The 18,684-nt window shown below is 49.8% G+C and overlaps 1 protein-coding gene across 5 annotated transcripts; it reads left to right on the top strand.

The window, feature by feature from the left end:
* Positions 1-6,133: 6,133 nt before the first annotated feature.
* Positions 6,134-16,049, top strand: S100A2 (S100 calcium binding protein A2). 5 transcript variants are annotated; one of them, XM_027609865.2, is made up of 3 exons: positions 6,134-6,381; positions 14,610-14,757; positions 15,584-16,049. In XM_027609865.2, the coding sequence occupies exons 2-3, from the start codon at positions 14,617-14,619 to the stop codon at positions 15,734-15,736; spliced, it is 294 nt and encodes a 97-aa protein (XP_027465666.1). In that variant the 5' UTR covers positions 6,134-6,381; positions 14,610-14,616; the 3' UTR covers positions 15,737-16,049. The 5 variants fall into 5 exon arrangements, with proteins under 5 accessions (XP_027465666.1, XP_027465667.1, XP_027465664.1 ...); XM_027609866.2 differs by lacking the exon at positions 6,134-6,381 and adding an exon at positions 7,980-8,049; XM_027609863.2 differs by lacking the exon at positions 6,134-6,381 and adding an exon at positions 8,087-8,231.
* Positions 16,050-18,684: the final 2,635 nt, after the last annotated feature.

Genomic DNA, 18,684 nt, shown 5'->3' with positions numbered 1-18,684 from the left:
GGCTGGAGACACCATCAGCAAACAAACAGGAAATCATGTGGCGGATAAAGAAAGCCTTAAACAGAGAGGAGGAACAGTGAGTTCTGTAAGGGGCTGGGTACCCATGAGCTAGCCAAGGGGTAGAGCTGGAATGAGAAGAGACAAGAAGAGGCCCGTCCAAACGGCAGCCCGGCTTCCCATGTCCAAGCGCACCCTCCTGACGGCCTCTCCCGCACTCCCCCTGCCTTTCCCTGCTCCCCCATTCTCCTGGCTTCTCAGGACAGAACCATGCAGTGTTCTTGCCCCCTTTCATATCTCACATTGCACATCTAGTCTGTCTTCAAATCTTGCCAGTTCTATCTTCAAAATGTGTCCAGAATCATTGTCATCTTTCCCCTCCTGCTGCCACATCCATCGGAATCCTGTCATCTCTCACTTGGTCATTTCAGACCCCTGCCACCCCCACCCCACAGGGGCCAGTCTCCTGCTTCCCACGTGTTCTGCTTCAACCTCTTAGAAACAACTGCTAGTTGTTTTTTGCTTCTTTTTTAGAGTGTCCATGACCCCTATCCATTAGCCCCAACAGCAACAACAAAAAATTAAGCAATGCAGCAAATACTGATGCAACAGAGTAATCACTATCCCACCACCCAGAAATAAGCACGAGCATTGGATGAGTACCATTTGGATCTCTTGCAGTATATACAGCTAGAAAGACTGAGAGAGGGACTTACAGGAAAAAAGCCACAAAAATGGACCATAATGCATGTTATTTAGAATAAAAAGTATTATTTACGTTTTACTTGCCGATGACAAAAGGGAAAAATGTCAGAGAATGAATTACTGAACTTCAGATAAATATTTTTCATCATGAGAAATATTAATTTGTAAAAGATTCTAGAGATTAAAAAACAACTTGCCACATTTTCATTTTAGACAACATCTTTGGACTCTGCCGGAAGGATGAGGATTGCCCCCATCTACCAATCTCTGATAGTTACACTAGTTAATTTTAAAATGTGGATGTTTATGGTATTTGCATTCTGTTTTGTAACCGCGATCTCCAACGCAATGTTAGTCTCAGTTCTGTGAATCCCGTGCTCACAAACAGACCTTTCGGCATGGCTGCTTCTTTCCTGCAGCCTTTATTTGATTCATTTGGTTGGTGGGATTTCAAAGGGCTCTGGGCTTTTGTATTTCTTGAGATGGTTGCTGCTTGGCAGCAGAGACTCCTCGGCCATGCACTCTCTCTGAGCCCTGTAGACTAGCTCCACTGCTTGTGCCCTTGTGGCGGCCGTGGGAAAGTCTCAGGCTAACTGGGTTTTCCTACCTTATATGTGGCTTGCTTTTTCTGCATGGATGCCCTCGCTTCCTTTTTTCCCCTTTCTTTCTTTTTCTTTTCCTACTATTTTAATGATGAAATAAATGATGAAATATTTCAGAATATTACAGAAAAGTATAGAAAATAGCACAATATCCAGCTATAGGCTTTGTTGAATTTGACCATTTAAAAAATATTTGCTGTAGATCACTTAAAATAAAACAAATAAAACTTACAGATCTAGTTAAAGGCCTTCCTGTGCAACCCTATATTGCACTGGCCCCCTTGATAACCATAGCCACCATCTTGAATTGTGTGTTTATGATTCCCTCAATTGAAAAAAATAATTTTGGTCACATACGTACATATTCCTAAGCAATATATTATTTAGTATTGTATGTTTTTGCACTTTATGTAAGTGCTATCACAATGTATAGGTTCTTCTGCAAATTCTTTTCTTGTTGAAAATAAGAGATTTAGGGCGCCTGGGTGGCTCAGTCGGTTAAGCGACTGCTTTCGGCTCAGGTCATGATCCTGGAGTACCGGGATCGAGTCCCGCATCAGGCTCCCTGCTCAGCAGGGAATCTGCTTCTCCCTCTGACCCTCCCCCCTCTCATGTGCTCTCTCTCTCTTTCATTCTCTCTCAAATAAATAAATAAAATCTTTAAAAAAAATAAGAGATTTATCCATGTTGATGGAGTTCATTAGTTTTCACTATTGTATCACATTTCATTGTTTGAATATGCTTTAATTTATTTATCCATACACCTGTTGATAGACATTAGGACTGCTTCAGTTTTTTTCTCCTTCTTTTAAAACATCTATTAATTAGAAATTTTTATCACATAAGAGTAAGAAAGCATAATTATAATTATAGTCCATATAATAAAGATTCTTTGGAATTTATCGAGACTTCTTTTGTGCCCTAGAGCATATTCAATATTACATGAGCCACATGTGTTAGAAAAGAAGGTGTATTTTCTCTTTCTTGGGTGTAGAAGTCTGTATTTGCCAGTAACTTGCCAGCCAATCTTATTAATAAATAAGATTATTCAGCTATTTTATATCTTTATTTTTATCTCCTTGATCGTTCAGTTTCTGAGAAGAGTGTGTTAAAATCTCTAACCATTGTTTATTTATTTCTTCCAAAAGATTTGATAGTAGTTGCTTTATATATTTTGAGGCTGTATTATTGTCCTTTTGTGTTTACCATATTTATATTTTCTTGTATTATGTTTCTATTTGACTCATCTTTTTCATCTTGAATTCTCCTTTATCAAATATCAAAATTACTTCCCTGATACTTTTTTTTAAAGATTTTATTTATTTATTTGACAGAGAGAGACCACAAGCAGGGGGAGTTGCATGCAGAGGGAGAGGGAGAAGCAGACTCCCTACCAAGCAGGAAGCCCCATTTGAGACTCAATCCCAGGACCCTGGGATCATGACCTGAGCCGAAGGCAGACATTTTAACTCACTGAGCCACCCAGGAGCCCATAGATAATCAGTTTTATTATATTTAGCCAATTTTGCTCCTCATATCTCAGGAATCATCCTGATTTATTTCTCTTGGGTTTATTTCTCTTCTTATTTGAGTACCTTCTCCCAGAGTGGTTTTTTTTTTTTTTTTAAAGATTTGTTTATTTATTTGAGAGAGAGAGAGCGCAAGCATGCATGTGCGCGTGAGCATGCGGGGGTGGGGGGTGGGGGAGAGAGGGGCAGAGGGAGAGGGAGGGAGAGAATCTCAAGCAGACTCTGTGCTGAGCACGGAGCCTGACATGGGGCGCAATCTCATGACTCTGAGATCATGATCTGAGCTGAAATCAAGATTTGTATGCTTAACTGACTGCACTCCCAGGTGCCCCCACTGAGTGTTTTTAATGTAGGTCTTTGTGCGGTAAAACTGCTTTGGCCTACTATATCTGAGGATATTTTTTAATACCTTCACATTGAGAGACTCTTTGGCTATAGGCAAGATTTCTTTCAGTTTTTTTTTTTTTTTAAGATTTTATTTTTTGACAGAGAGACAGCGAGAGAGGAAACACAAGCAAGGGGGAGCGGGAGAGGGAGAAGCAGGCTTCCCACCAAGCAGAGAGCCCAAAGCGGGGCTCGATCCCAGGACCCTGGGATCATGACCTGAGCCGAAGGCAGATGTTTAACGACTGAGCCACCCAGGCGCCCCAAGATTTCTTTCAGTTTTAAAAACATTTGCTACTTTGTCTTTTGTGTCTAGTGTTTCTACTGAGAAGTTTGATGTCAATTTGATTCTTGTCCCTGTGCATTGCTTTTGGAGGTGTTCAGAATTTTATCTGACTTTGATGTTCTTAGACATCCATATGTTCTTCCATATAATGAATCTGGATGTGTTTCCCCTAGTTACCCCATTTTTTAAAAAGCTATTCTTTCTTTCTTTCTTTTTTTTTTTTTTTTTGATTTGTATTTATTTATTTATTTGAGAGAGAGAGCACGAGCCGGGAGGAGGGTCAGAGGGAGAAGGAGAAGCAGACTCCCCACTGAGCAGGGAGCCTGATGTGGGACTCAATCCCAGGACCCTGAGATCATGACCTGAGCCTAAGCAGACGCTTCACCGACTGAGCCACCCAGGTGCGCAGTTACCCCGTTTCACACTCTGAAGAACAGAGTCCCCTTTCATCTGAAATTCTGAGAAATTTTTCACCATTGTTTCTTCAACTGTTTTCTCCTCTCTCCCTTTATGCTCATCTCTTTGGGGAACCCTATTATCCTGATATTAACACTTCCCCTTTTCTTTTTTTTAAGATTCTATTTATTTGACAGAGAGAGAGAACACAAGCAGGGGGAGCGGCAGGCAGAGGGAGAGGGAGAAGCAGACTCCCCGCTGAGCAAGGAGCCCGATGTGGGGCTTGATCCCAGGATGGTGGGATCATGACCTGAGCTGAAGGCAGACCCTAACTGACTGAGCCACCCAGGCGCCCCCTATGTGATGTTTTAATCCTTCCCTTTTATTTCATTTTGGAATTCTTCTAATTCTCCCTTCTCCAACTTCTTTTCCTGTGTAATCTTTTCTTTGAACTTTTTATCTCTCTCTTTTTAAAGATTTATTTATTTATTTATTTTAGAGCGAGAGAAAGAGAGAGTGCATGTGCATGCTTCTGTGGAGTGGGGGAGGGGCACAGGGAGAGAGAGAATCCCAAGCCGACTCCTGCTGAGTTGGAGCCTGCCGTGGGGCTGGATGCGACGACCCTGAGACCATGACCTGAGCCAAAATCAAGAGTTGGATGCTCAACCGACTGCGCCACCCAGGTGCCCCTAAAAAATTATTATTATTATTATTATTATTTTTGAGTAGGCTCTGTGCCCAGTGTGGGGCTTGAACTCATAACGCCAAGAATAAGAGGTGCATACTCTTCAGACTGAGCCAGCCAGGCGTCTCCCACCCCCTTCCAATGGCTTCCTGTTTTACTTAGAACAAAATCCAAACTCCTTACACTGACCTTACAAGGCCCTGCATGATTTGACCCTTCCTGACCTTCCCAATTCTGTCTCATGCCCTTCTCCCCCTCACCGTCCATGGACCACCCACACTGCTCTTTTCTCCTTTCACACCACAAACTCCTTCCCATCCCTGGGCCATGCCTGGAACACACCCTCCCCTCCCTGTGTGGACAACTCCTCCTCCTTCAGGCCTCCTCCTTAGTGAGTCCTTCCCTGGCCACCTGCCCAGGTGACAATTCTGTCATTATACCTGTTCGTTTTTGTTCATAGCCCTTCCTACAGCCTGTACTTTACATTTATGTCCCATCTTCCCCGTTTGGTTCCATGCTCCACCAGGGCGAGGGCTATGTCTGTCTTGTTCACTGGTGTATCCCTAGGCCCCAGTGCAGTGTCACTACTGAGGAAATATTTGCTGAGTGTCTGCAGAAAGACCGAAGTGGAGTGTTGGATCCTTGAGCGCCACACTGAAGAGTTTAAATGATGCGGTGGTTGGGGCACCTGGGTGGTGCAGTCAGTTAAGCGTCTCACTCTTGGTTTTGGCTCAGGTTGTGCTCTCAGGGTCTTGAGATTAAGCCCCGCATCGGGCTCTGTGCTCAGCGCGGGGTCTGCTTCGGATTCTCTCGCCCTCTGTTTCTGCCCTTCTTGCTCGTGCGCTCTCTCTCTCTCTCAAATGAATCAATAAATCTTAAAAAAAAAAAAGATGTCATGGTCAGTAGAGAGACTCAGAAGTTTTTTGAGCAAGTGAGTGACCGAATGGACAGCTGTGGTCGAGGCGGGGCTCCCCAGGGAGGCCCAGCAGCACTGTGGCTGCCTGGCTGGGCCTATGGTTCTGCAGAGCAAGGCAGAGACAGTGCCCACGCTGGGGCTGGGGCAACTGGGGCAGCAGCCAGAGCTTGGGGCTGGGCTGGCGGGGCGGCCCGAGTGCAGATTCAAATCCTTTCGTTTTAGGAGTCGTTTAAACTGAAGTATGCTATGAGAAAGAGGGAGAGACAGAAAGGCGATAACTGGAAGCAAGCAAGAGGGAAAAGGGCAGAGACGAATGACAGCCCCACCAGCAGACACAGGGATGAGAAGAGGGCCCAGGAAGTGGCCGGGGCCGGAACTTGGGGTAGAGAGCTGGCAGCGAGGTGACTGAGGAGTGGTGCTCAGTAGCAGGGCCCCTGAATTTAAATCCTGGCTCTATACCGAATCTCCTGAGCTTCTGTTTCCTGATCTATTAACCACAGACATTGCCCACGTCATAGGCTGGTTGGGAGGGTTGAACTAGATGGTGTATGCATTGTACTTAAGCAACGTCTACAAAGAGTAAGCACTCAGTAAACTTTAGTTTCTCCCTCCTACCTGCCGGCTGCCCTCTTTCCTTCTTCAAAGCAGATGTTTATCTAAGTTCAAAAAGACATTTTTTATCACTTCACGTAGTGATGGTCTTGTTCTGAGAGATTAATTCTTCTTCATTCTTATGACTGCCTGGCAAACCCAAACATTCCAGAAATCAGCTTAATTTCTTCCCAGGAGGAAAGTCCCTTTGAGAATCCAGATGCAAAGCAGAGGCTGGTTGGTGGATAGAGAGCCAAGGCACACGGCGGTGGATGATCTTAGCAGGCCGCGTGAGTAAGCTGGCATGATGGTGTGTCTACCCTGATGCAGGGAATCAGTTTCCTTGTCTATGACACAGGGTGTAGGGAGGCATTGAAATGGATCAGGCCGGGCTGTCACCAAATTCCACTATTTCTGAAGCCAGACCTGGGTGTTTTGCCAATTACAATGGGGAAAATATGATCATTTCCAAGCTAGGAGAAAGAATCAAGCAAATGAACAGATTTTTCTCAATTTTAAGATCTACTTTGTTATTTTTTCCTAAACTGTTAACATCTGATACTAGCAGATGACCAAATAAAGTTTCAAAGGACAAACAAATATTGACAAGGAAACCAGGAATAAATTATTGTTCTTGTGTTTGGGGGTAGGTATGGGGTTTGATTGTACTTTCATTTTGCTGAGATGTCAGACAACCCCATCTCGTTAATGATGCTGTTCTTACTGTATGTCATGGTTTCTTCTACTGTTGCATCTAAAACATTCATTGAGTCCTCACTATGTGCTTTATGTGTATCATCTCATTTGATCTGTGAGGAGGGGGGCCATAGCATTCTCACAATACAGAAGAGGAAACTGATGTTTAGAGGGAGATTAAGGACCATCTGTAAGGTCATATGGCTAGTGTAGTGACTGTGATAGCTCTCTGCTTCTGGTAAGAGTCCCTTGACCTGACCCACAGTGGCCAGTCCATCGCACCCTGCTCCCGGGACCCAGGAATTGGTTCATGGCTGAGTGTGTGAACCAAGTAAGGGCTAATCAGGGCTCTTCCTGGGATAGATGGGCACTGGGTTTTACAAAGCTAAGGACGGCCTGTGGCCATGTTCCTTGTTCCTGCTGTGGTAAGAGTAAATACAGCCTCAAAGAGATGAACAGTGAACAGTGATGAGGCAAGGACGGACAGATGTTTGGATGGATGGACGGATGGATGGTGCTGAGTTCCCCTTTCTAGCCCCAAGGCTATGGTTCATTGATCCTTCGAATTATCTCAGTGAGATTACCAGTTATATAACACAACACATTCCCTTTTTGGCTTCAGTGAGCTTGCTTGGAGCTTCTTACAGCTGGAAGATCCTGACTGATAGAACGAGAACATGGTGAGGTCAAGGTTAAAACCTAGAATCTGTCTTCTCTGCTGTCACCATTTCCTAGTATTACACATCGATCTCTCAAAACATCTCTCTTTAAACCACTTCCTCATGAGCAACACCCTGTAATTTTTTAAATCACAGCTCACCTTCCTTAGTCAACTTTCTTTTTTTGAAGCTGCCCCTAGTCCCTTTCTGAGATTTGGGAAGTTGCCTGGGTTTATTAGAACACATTAAAATGCATCTCTCATGTTGGGTGTTTCTGGGAAAATGGCCATTCTTTCTGCTTTATGTTGGTTCCTGTTAGCACCAGTCTTACCAAATGACATTTTCCATCCTTGGAACCTCCGTTCTGGCAAATGGTAGAAACCTGCTCCCCAGACCTGGGTGCTTGCTCGCTGGCTGGCTGAGCAAGGCCATAAGGAACTTTCGGGTGGGGAGGGGGAGTGTCTTAGGCTTCTGAGTCAGACACCAGACCTCAGGAACTACAGGCCTCTGTAAGGAGTTGTGGGTAGGGGAAGCAAGTCCCCAAACCTGAAGTCCTGCAGTGCCAGGGGATGGCCTGCTTTCTTCGCGAGGACATGGATTCTGGTGGGTGTGGCTGGAGGTTGGGGGCACAAGGAGTGGTTTGTTCCTGACCACATCCCCTGAGGATTGACCCTAGTTAATGCTGCATTCTTCTCCTGCTGCTTCCCAAACTGACCTTCCCTACCTTCTCACAGAGAGCCGCTGCCCAGCTGTACCCTGCCCTGCGGGATGGGCTCACCGGGAAGGTGAGGAGGGTGCAGCCAGCTGGTTGAGAAAGAGAGAAGCATAGTGTGGACTCTCACCTCTTCCTTGTTGACAGAGAGAGGAGTGGAAGGGCTCCGCTCCCCTAGAAACCCTTTTGGGGAGTGGGGTGTTTAATTGCCTCCTCCCCAAAGCACTGGCATGGGCAAGAAGGAAGCATCTGGTGACAATGGAGAGAGTTGGGTGGATGCAGTGGTAGCAAGTCAGCTTCTAGAAGGTTTGGGGTGGGGGTAGAGCCTGGTCTGGAAATGTGGTGTTGAAGGGAGGGGGAGGGCGGTGGCAATGAGGGACAGAGCTGGCCATTCTCCAAACATCTGCTCTGTGTTAGGCACTGGGGACACTGGGAATGACCAATACTCAATGTCTGTTTCTCAGCAGCCCAGCCTAGTGGGGGAGACGCATAAAGAAATAGTCTCATAAAAGTTGCTGTTATAGGGGCGCCTGGGTGGCTCAGTTGGTTAAGCGACTGCCTTCGGCTCAGGTCATGATCCTGGAGTCCCGGGATCGAGTCCCACATCGGGCTCCCTGCTCGGCGGGGAGCCTGCTTCTCCCTCTGACCCTCTTCCCTCTCGTGCTCTCTCTCTCTCATTCTCAAATAAATAAATAAAAAATCTTAAAAAAAAAAAGTTGCTGTTACAGGGCAGGGGGCTAGTGAGCTCCATAAGAGGACCTAACTCTGTGCGTGTGTGTGCTCTAGTATGTGGGGAGGCTGGGGAGCAGCTTCACGGTGCGGCACAGGGATGATCTTAGAGCTGAGTTGAAAGGGTGATTAGGAGATCGACAGGGAACAAACTGAGGAAGTGCTCTCGGAGAGAATGAGTGGCTTAGGTGGGGGCTTTGATGCATGGGAGGCCGTGGCCTGTGCATCAGTGAGGTTGGTGCCTGGGAAGGCGTGTCACGTTTGGTAGCCTTCTCCTCAAAGTTATGAGACATCACGGTGCTTTCACCTGAGGGGTGACATGCTCAGATTTGGATTTAGGAAGATCACTGGGGAGGCAGAGCTGAGAAGGGGTCGGAGTGGGGGCAAGGTTGGGGTGTGAGAAGAGTCCAGCTGTGCTTACAACCACCCAGGGGAACAGGGATGTGGCGGCAGCTCAGGCAGTCTGGCAGAGATGAGTGGCATTGAGAAGGCGGGCGGAAGGCAGAGATGGGGAAGCAGGAGGCTGGGAGGACAGCCAAGTTTCTGGTTTGGGTCATTAGGTGGATGGTGGTGTTATTTGTGGCAGAGAGGGTACTGAGGGAGGTGAAGATCCGAGGAAGGTTATTTTTAAGTCTGCTTTAAATGCAGGCCAGAATGCAGTTGGAAGGCAAGGGGAAAGGGGCGGGTGGTTGAAGATGCCAGAGCAGAGCAGGTGGAGGAGATGCTCCCCTAGGCCCTGGTGAGGTTGAGAAATGAGTCCAAGAGGCCAGGTGGGGGTGTGGGGAGAGAATGGCAGAGCGTCACGGTCTGAGTGGAAAGGTTAGAGCTCTCAGGGATTCGCAGGGATTGGGGCTTATAGAAGAGTGTTACCATTGTGACTACCTATGTTTGTCATGCCTCGTTAACTGTGTGAACTTGGGCAAACTTGCCTGATACTCAGTTTCCTCCTCTGTAGAGTGGGTGAGATTGTACCAACTTCCTGGGATAGTTGTGTAAATTAAATGGAATAACATACAGAGATCACCTAGCACACAGTAGGTACTCCATAATGTCAGCCACGTAGCCCTCCAGCACTGGGAATGCATTAGCTCATTGCATGGTGATATCATCAGGTTTTCTTGTGCTGATCATGCTATCAGGGGATAGTTAGATAAATTATTTAATGCAGTTTGTTATGAGAAAATATTTCAAAGCGGGGCACCTGCATGGCTCAGTCGGTTAAGCGTCTGCCTTCTGCTCAGGTCATGATCCTGGAGTTCTGGAATAAGCCTGAGCCCCAAGTCTCCACGTCTCAGGCTGAGTCTGCTCCTCCCTCTCCCTTTGCCCATCCCCTGCAGTTTGTGTTCTCTCTCTCTCTCTCTCTCTCTCTCTCTCTCTCTCTCTTGCGCGCGCGCGCGCTCACTCTCTCTCAAATAAAATCTTAAAAAAAAAAAGAAAATATTTCAAAGCATATTTTGGGGGGTAGAGGACTAATAAAAGGGATCCCTGTGGTGAAAAGTGGAAGGTCTATGGTGCAGTGCAACTGGCCAGGGTCGCATGGTGAGCCAGACGGAATGCCAGGGCTTCAACCTGGGGCCCCAACACTGGGGCCATTTCTCTTTCTGCCGAATTGTCCTGGGGAAAGGGTTGTGTGGGCAGAGCTTGGCAGTGTTCAGTCCCTCACTCAGGCCACCTCGTTCCCTCCTGCCCCTGTCCTTAAGGCTCCTAACAGCTTCTAGACATGGGCTTCCGTCTCCAAGGTCTGCTTGTGCTGCTCAGCAGGCACTGTCCAGGAAAGACTTCCTGTGTCAGGCAGGTGTGAGGGTGTGGGTGTGGGAAGGCCCCTTGGAAGTGAGTCAGCACTGCCTCCGCCTTCGTGAGTCAGGGGCCGGGCGGGGCCAGGGCTGGGGACCGGGAAAGGTGGTAGGGAGGAGGTGGGGGGTAGAGGTGGGACTGGCTGCCAACCACAGGTCTCAACCACCAGGGGGCAGGAACCAGGTGGGGAAACAGCCACCTAGGCTGCACGCCTCTGGCCCCAGCAGCCCCGGGGGTGGGGGGGTGGGGGGGGTGGGGGGGTGGGGATGGTGGGGGACGGAGAGCCATGACCCAGCTTCTCAGGCTGGGCATGGGCAGAGTCACTGCCAGCGACGTGCCCATTGCCCAGCTGTGGCCCAGCTTCTCTGCCTTCATGGCCAAGTGGAGAATGTGGCCGGGATTGGACGCTGGAGTCATTCTGTCCAACCCTCCTGCTCTGCTGACTGGGAGGGTGTTGCTCAACTCACACTGTGAGTTAGTGGCAAATTAATGTGGTTTTCACCAGTCTCAGGAATACGGCCACTTGAGGGCACCATCCGGGCCTCAGTTCCTGGTGAGGGACAGGTCTCCCGGGGGGCTGCCCCTGGTAATCAGTGGCTCTCTCTCTCTGCTCTCTTATTTCCTTCACAGTCCTTCTGTTTCTGTGGCTCTCTGACCTTTTCTCCCAGTTTCCACGGTCTCCATCCCTGCTGCTGGGGCACTCGCTCAGCTCCCTCCCTCCCTGGGCCCCAGGGCTGCAGCGGATGTTTCCTGAGGGGTTTGCCGCTTCCCGAAGCTGTTTTCCAGCCCAGGGTCTAAGTGACACTCCTGGGATCTGGGGAAGTTAGGATTTGGTAACAGAATCCGTGGTGTGATTTGGGAGGCGAGAAGGTCCCCTGGCTCCTACATACCATCCCCAGGGCCCCACTGCATTGGCAGGGGGTGTGTGTGAGACGCTTTGTTCATGCAGAAACGAGTAAGACCCAGCCCCTGCCCAGTGAGCTCACCGTGTGGGGGTGAGGGCAAGGGAAGACAAGCCCTCGGATGATTCAGCGCAGGGCCGATGCTCTAGTGCACAGCGACAAAAGGAGTCCTTGTATGGGACAGGGCAGGTGGAGATGGAATCTGGCTGGGCCCGGGGAAGGCTCCCTGAAGTAGGTGGCGTTCACCCAGCCTTTGAAGGATAGATGGGGTTCCACCGGGAAGAGATGCTGGGAGCAGGGGTCAGGACAAGCAGCGGGTCCCAGCGTGCCGGGTGCATGTACGATGCGCTCAAGACACGATGAGCCAGGCAGTTAGGGTATGCGTAGAGGGGGTCGGAAAGCAGGTTGGGGCAGAGTCCAAGCAGCTCACTGCCAGGCTTCGTGGAGGAGCCATGGGCACCACTGTGATATCTGAGCCTGAGAGGCCTTCTCTCCCGTCCTGAGGCAAAATGGAAGAAGTGCTTCGAAAAGCAATGCATTGCACCCACTGGGCTTTACCCTCAGGGTGAAGGATTTTTATTTCAAGCTCTACATGAAATAAGGTTTGACAGGGAGGAGCAGTAGCATGAGGGGTCCATGTGCCTTGGAAAGGAGGGGACACCGGGGGCTCCAAGGCCTGACTCCATCTGCACTATTCAGGCTGCCCTGAGTCCCATGGTGACCCCAGGAGACAGCAGCCTGGCTTCCATCTGACCCTGTCAGTTCTCAGTCCCAGCTCCTCTGTGGTGGCTAACTCAAAGCTCCCAGAGGGGGCGTCCATGAAGGGTCTCCGTGCCAGCATCCTCTCCTCCCAGGCTGGGTTGGGGTTTCCAAGTGCTGCCCTGGCCTCCAGGGAGGAGGCGGGTGCCGCTGAGTCACTGCCTGGGCATCTGGGCCTGGAACAGTGGGTGAGTCACCTAGGATTGGGCGTTGGGGGAGGGGAAAGAAGCTGCTGGACATCTGGAAGGGGGAGGGGAGCTAGCGGCCGGAAGGGCGGTGCCCAGACTGGTGGGGGTAGAAGGAGCAGTAGGCAGGGGCGCCTGGGAGGGGAAGGCGTGAAGCCCGCTCTTCCCTGAAAACCCCGCCCCTGGGCTGGGTCCTGAATGGCTGCAGTGTTGGCCTTTCTCTGGGTATGGGGAGGAGCCTGGAGGGATGGGGTGAGGAGGGCCATGGCTGTGGCCTGCCCCAGCCCAGGCCTCCGCTTGGGAACCTGTCCGGCCCCTCCTCACTTGCCCACCCCCCAAGCCTTCCTTTCTCCGTTTCGAACCTCCAGGGGCTTCCTTACAGTCCCCACTGACTTGCTCACCCCCACTGCGAGGGTCTCTCAGGGCTTCCCTGCCTCCTTCCAGATGCTTTCCTACCCACAGGGGCCTTTCAAGCTGTTTTTAGGCACACGCTTCCCTCATTACTTTACCAAGAGGAATTCCGTTGCCAGCTACAAAGCCCCCCCCCCCCCCCGTGAGTCCCTAAAGTCAGCTTGCAAGCACGCGCGCGCGCGCGCGCGCGCGCGCGCACACACACACACACACACACACACACACACACACACACACACACACACACACACACACACACACACACACACACACACACACACACACACACACACACGGGCCTGGGAAGTCCCTGGGTGCCTGTATCCTCTGACTCACAAATGAGCTGCAGCCCACAAGCATGTGTCATTCGAGCAAGGCCTGGCATGAGACTCCAGTCCCACAAACAGGGGTGATGGCCCCTCACCCTGCTTCCCCATGACACCTCCCACTCCCCTCCACGGCCTAGGTGGGGCCTTCTCGTCCAGCTGGTGGTGGGGCTGGCAGGGGTGGCAGAGTCTGGGGTGGGGGGCTGGCAGGGAGTGGGTGGGGGTGGCAGGAGGCCAGGCTTCAGCGGGATCAGGTTGGGGCAAGTTTGATTTCCTTAAAATGCCAGGCTGAGGGCCAGTGGGGCAAGCATATAAACCCCAGTGTGGGCGCCTGGCCCTTTGCTTTCCTTCCAGAGCCTCTCTGTCATCTGGTCTGGTGAGTGCCTCTGTCTTGCTGAGGGCTGGTTGGGGGGACCCCAGGGGTCTCTGCCTTATTCCTCTGTCTTAATCTTTGTCTCCATAGCTTCCTCATTCTGGGTCTCTCCCTTTGGGGGACCTTGTGTGAAGTGGCCGACTGAGTTTTTTCCAGGCTCCTCTGTGAGGTCTTAGTTTAGGGGTTGCTCTGAGGCCTTCTCTTGGGTCTCCCGGTCTAGGCATCTCAATCTAGAGACCCTTCTTGGGGACCTAGGCCTAGGAATATGAGGTGTGGAGAGTGGTGCTTTAACAAGAGTCTGGAGTTTGGTTTTTGTTTTTGTGAAGTCCTGGATTCGAGCAGGACTAAGGGACAAGAGCCAGGGATCTCAGGTGCCTGGGCCCCTGCCCTGCGTAGCTGCATGCCCTGCCCATCTCCTCCCCCTTGGGAAGGCAGAGCCAGCGGGATGGGCCCAGGACTTTACTTGCTGCTGACACCAGGTCCTGGGGCTTACCCCAGGCCCCCCCGAGCATCCCGGGGCTGCTCAGAGCATTCTCAGAGGCAGAGCCGTGGAAAAGATGGCCTCTGAGTTCTGTCCTGCTGTGTGCCCAGGGCCCAGGACATGTAATCCCTATAGTACCCATGCCAGTAGGACCCTTCCTGGTGGAGAGGGTGGCTCAGTGACCTTCAGCTGTGCCCTGTCTGGTAGAGACAGTACTCCCCTCCACCTCCCGACTCAGAGGTCTCTACTGGGAGGGAAGATTCATGCCTACCCTCTGAGAGTCCTTAGTCTAGTGGAGGAAACGTACTTTCCCAAGGGTACTTCCTCTGGCCTTGGGGGTCCCTCGTCTGTGGGGGAGATGACTCCTCGGGGAGAAACAGTCTCGGGGAGATGCAGAGAGGGGTTTGGAGAGGCACTTTGGGGCACAAGGGCAGAGTGTCCTGCGGGCTGGGATGAAGTGTCTCCATCACCTGCCACCCCTGTGGCCCCAGATCCAAGATGTCCAGTCCCCTGGAGCAGGCGCTGGCTGTGATGGTCACCACCTTCCACAAGTACTCTGGCCAAGAGGGTGACAAGTTCAAGCTGAGTAAGGGGGAGATGAAGGCCCTTCTGCACAAGGAGCTGCCCAGCTTTGTTGGGGTGAGTGGGGCTGGCTGGGGTGGGAGGGTCCTGATGTGTGTGTGGGGACTGCCTGCGGGTGCAGACACAGGGCGCAGCCTCACCGAGGGGGCCGAGGCCCACCCACGTGTGAGTGCCCTGTCACTGCCGTTCCTGCAGCTCTGCAGAGGATGGGTGGCTGTCAGGGCCCTCAGCGTCCATCTGTCCAATCCCTCACTGAGTTGAGCAAACCAAAGTCCAGAGAGGGGAAGTGACTGGCCGAAGAGCACACAGTTCTCTCACTCTTAGTGTCCATGTTATATGCCAAACGAAGAAGGTATGTGGGGAGAGGAGAGCCCAGCTAACACATGCGCCCTGGGGCAGTTTGCAGAAAAATGCAGTCAACTTTCAATTTGCCCCTCACCTGTCTCATATTGACTCCCAAAGAATTCAAAGTCAGGTCTCAGGCTTTGAACTTATGGGGCATGTCCTTTATTCCTTTAAAAACTTTTTTTGGTTAAGCTTTTCTAATTTGGTTTCCTTTTGGCTGGTATTAAAAAGTTTGCCTTTTCTGAATTCAGAAATTTTTAATTTGTTCATCAGCACAGTGGGGGTAGTGATGCCCACCTTGCTGGGCTCAGGCAGTACCTGGGTGCTCCTCACTCCCAGCAGGGGCAGCTGGAGACCTTCCCCAGTGAACGTCTACCTGTCCTTACTCCCGGAGCCTCTCTGTGGCTCCCAGGAGGTCCCTGCCCACCACTTACCACTGCCCAGTGCGGAGAGAGGGCTAGGCTCTGATCAGTAGGTGTGTGATTGGTGTGGGGGTGGGTGGAGAGCAGCCTGCTGAACCATTCTTTCTCACTTTCAGGAGAAGGTGGATGAGGAGGGCCTGAAGAAGCTGATGGGCGATCTGGATGAGAACAGTGACCAGCAGGTGGACTTCCAGGAGTATGCTGTTTTTCTGGCCCTTGTCACTATCATGTGCAATGAGTTCTTCCAGGACCCCCCAGACCGGCCCTGAAGCAGAGCTCTTGCTCTGCTATGGCCTCCTGGACTCACGAGGACTCTAGCTACCCTTTTTGTACTCAATAAACTTATCTGTTGATCATATTTGAATCGCTCAGTGATGCCCCATACCCTGGCTGGCTCAGTTGGGGTGCTGGAAAATGAGAGCCTCCTTAGATCCTACCCCCTCTAGGCTCTGACTCTTCTGGAAATCTCCCCAAGGCCAGAGCTGTGCCTTAAGTCCCAGACTTTGGGATTTCAAGTACCAGTAAAAATTTGAGATAGTTTGCTAACATTTTTTTCCCAATAAAGATATTAAAAAAGGCAAATACCATCCACCATCACTGTCATTTCATAAAAAGAGATACGTCTAACAAAGAAGGAAGGGTATACTCAGAACAAAGGACAGACCTTGACCTTCAGTACTGGGAACAATTAGCTGTGCTAGGATCTGCTCAAGAGGCATAAGGTAATCTAACCAACCCAGCAGACCTTCTCATTAAAGACTTCTTATCAGGTTGCAGGCCGTGGGCAGTGGCCCTGTTTTAGCAAAGTTGTATTTCTTTTGATATCTGCTTTCAGATGGGCTCCAGTTTGAGTTCATTCTTCTCCTGTTGGAAGCTACCAGAGACTAGTTCATATCAGCATCCTGATTTTTTTCTACCGTTTTCCCTAAACTTGTAGCGAGGTTGCCATCTGTTCCGCACCCTATGGTCCATCAGGTGACAACATGACCAAACACCTTGCCACCTCCTAGCAAAGTCACTGACTTTCCAGCCAGCAAAGGTGAGGTCCTCATACTTTATCCTATCCTCTCCTCAATTAATTACACGTTAGGTTCTCTCTCTCTCTTTAATGGATCCCACTTCTAGTTACCAAATTCTCTACCAGTTAGGAATGTATTCAGTTGTAAGGTACAGGAAACCCGACTAAGAATGGCATAAATAAATTGGCATTTAAATGCCTTATAAAGGGCGCCTGGGTGGCTCAGTTGTTAAGTGTCTGCCTTCGGCTCAGGTCATGATCCCAGGGTCCTGGGATTGAGCGCCACGTGGCACTCCCTGCTCAGCCGGAGGCCCGCTTCTCCGTCTCCCACTCCCCCTGCTTGTGTTCCTGTTCTCGCTACCTCTCTGTCAAATAAATAAATAAAATCTTTAAAAAAATAAAAAAATAAAAAAATAAATGCCTTATAAAATAAGTCTGAGGTATGCAATTCAGGTTTGGTTCAGTGACTTAGAGATGCTGTTCTGGTTACCTATTGTTGCATTACAAATCACCCAACACTTGGTAAATTAAAACAGATTTATTGGGCGCCTGGGTGGCTCAGTTGGTTGGGCGACTGCCTTCGGCTCGGGTCATGATCCTGGAGTCCCGGGATCGAGTCCCGCATCGGGCTCCCTGCTCAGCGGGGAGTCTGCTTCTCCCTCTGACCCTCCCCCCTCTCATGCTCTCTCTCTCTCTCATTCTCTCTCTCAAATAAATAAATAAATAAAATCTTTAAAAAAAATAAAAAATAAAACAGATTTATTATCTGTCAAGTTTCTGTAAGGAGACTGCAATCAGTCAATGAGGTTCTCATTTGGGATTTTTCATGTGGTTGCAGACGGATGTTGCAGCTAGAGTCATCTGAAAGTTCAAATCCATTCAACTTCCAAGGTAGCTTACTCGATATGCCTGGCAATAGGTGCCAGTTGCAAGCTGGGAGCTCAGCTGGAACTGTCATCTGATGACTACCTATGACCTCTCTATGTAGCTTGGGCCCCTCAGGGCATTGCAGCTAGGTTCTGATAGGGAGGATCCCCCAAATGAGCATCCCAAGGGGTCCCAATGGGGGCTGTGAGGCTTAAGATTTATCTCAGCAATCCAAGAACATCACTTCTGCTGCATTCTATTGATCAAGCAAGTCATTAGGCTGGCCCAGATTCAAGGGGAAGAGAATTAGGCTCCATCTGTTCATGTGAGGAGCAGTAGCACAAAACTGACGTGGCCATCTGGGGAGACCGTATACCATAGTCTGACTTCTAGCAACCATGTGCAGAATGTAGTCACCTCCTTCCCAAGACCCACCATGTCTCACCCTGTTAAGGCATCAATGTGAGGTCCAGGGTCTTGTTATCTATGTCAGGCCCTAATCAGCTCCTCAAGAACAATTCCTTTGACCTGAAGATCTATGAACAATACATTCAATGCGCAAAGGTGAGACAGACAGATAATAAACACTCCTAGTCAGAAAGGGGTGGTGATGGATCAAAGGCACAAAAGTGTCATTGGTCCATAGCAATTCTGAAATTGAGTCAGACACATGCCACCAGATTCTTGATTAGGGCCCAGTTCTGCTCCCTATAAGTGGTTCTTCTTGGGTCCACACTCTAGGCTGTTGGTTTCATTCTCTTTAACTCTTTATTTTCCATAAGAAATGTCTGTGTTTGTAGCTTTCTCAGCTGCCCCCTGCCCAAAGGAAGTTGACAACCCAAAGCTTCTTTTGTTTGAACTGTCTCTATCCCTTTCAGCCCAGGATTATGTAGTTCCTTTAAAATGTTGTGGGCTAGGGGCGCCTGGGTGGCTCAGTCGTTAACCGTCTGCCTTCGGCTCAAGTCATGATCCCAGGGTCCTGGGATAGAGCCCCACGTCGGGCTCCCTGCTCAGCGGGAAGCCTGTTTCTCACCTCTCCCACTCCCCCTGCTTGTGTTCCCTCTCTCACTGTGTCTCTCTGTCAAATAAATAAATAAAATCTTAAAAAAAAATGTTTTGGGCTTCCTGTGTGTCAACTTATAATTCATTTAATTAGACTAATGCCACACTTAGAAATCTCTCTGAGACTGGCCCCTCCCTACCTTAGACTGAGAATCAGGGAGCTGGGAGAAAGGCCCTCTTGTCTGAAAGCATCTGAGAGGCACACTTCCAAAATTATTAGAAGCCAACCTGCTTATCTGAGATCTGTGAGACTTGCCCTTAAATCTTTCC

This window comes from Zalophus californianus, chromosome 10 (assembly GCF_009762305.2).
Source record: "Zalophus californianus isolate mZalCal1 chromosome 10, mZalCal1.pri.v2, whole genome shotgun sequence".
Taxonomy (NCBI): domain Eukaryota; kingdom Metazoa; phylum Chordata; class Mammalia; order Carnivora; family Otariidae; genus Zalophus; species Zalophus californianus.
This window is presented reverse-complemented; position numbering and strand designations above follow the sequence as displayed.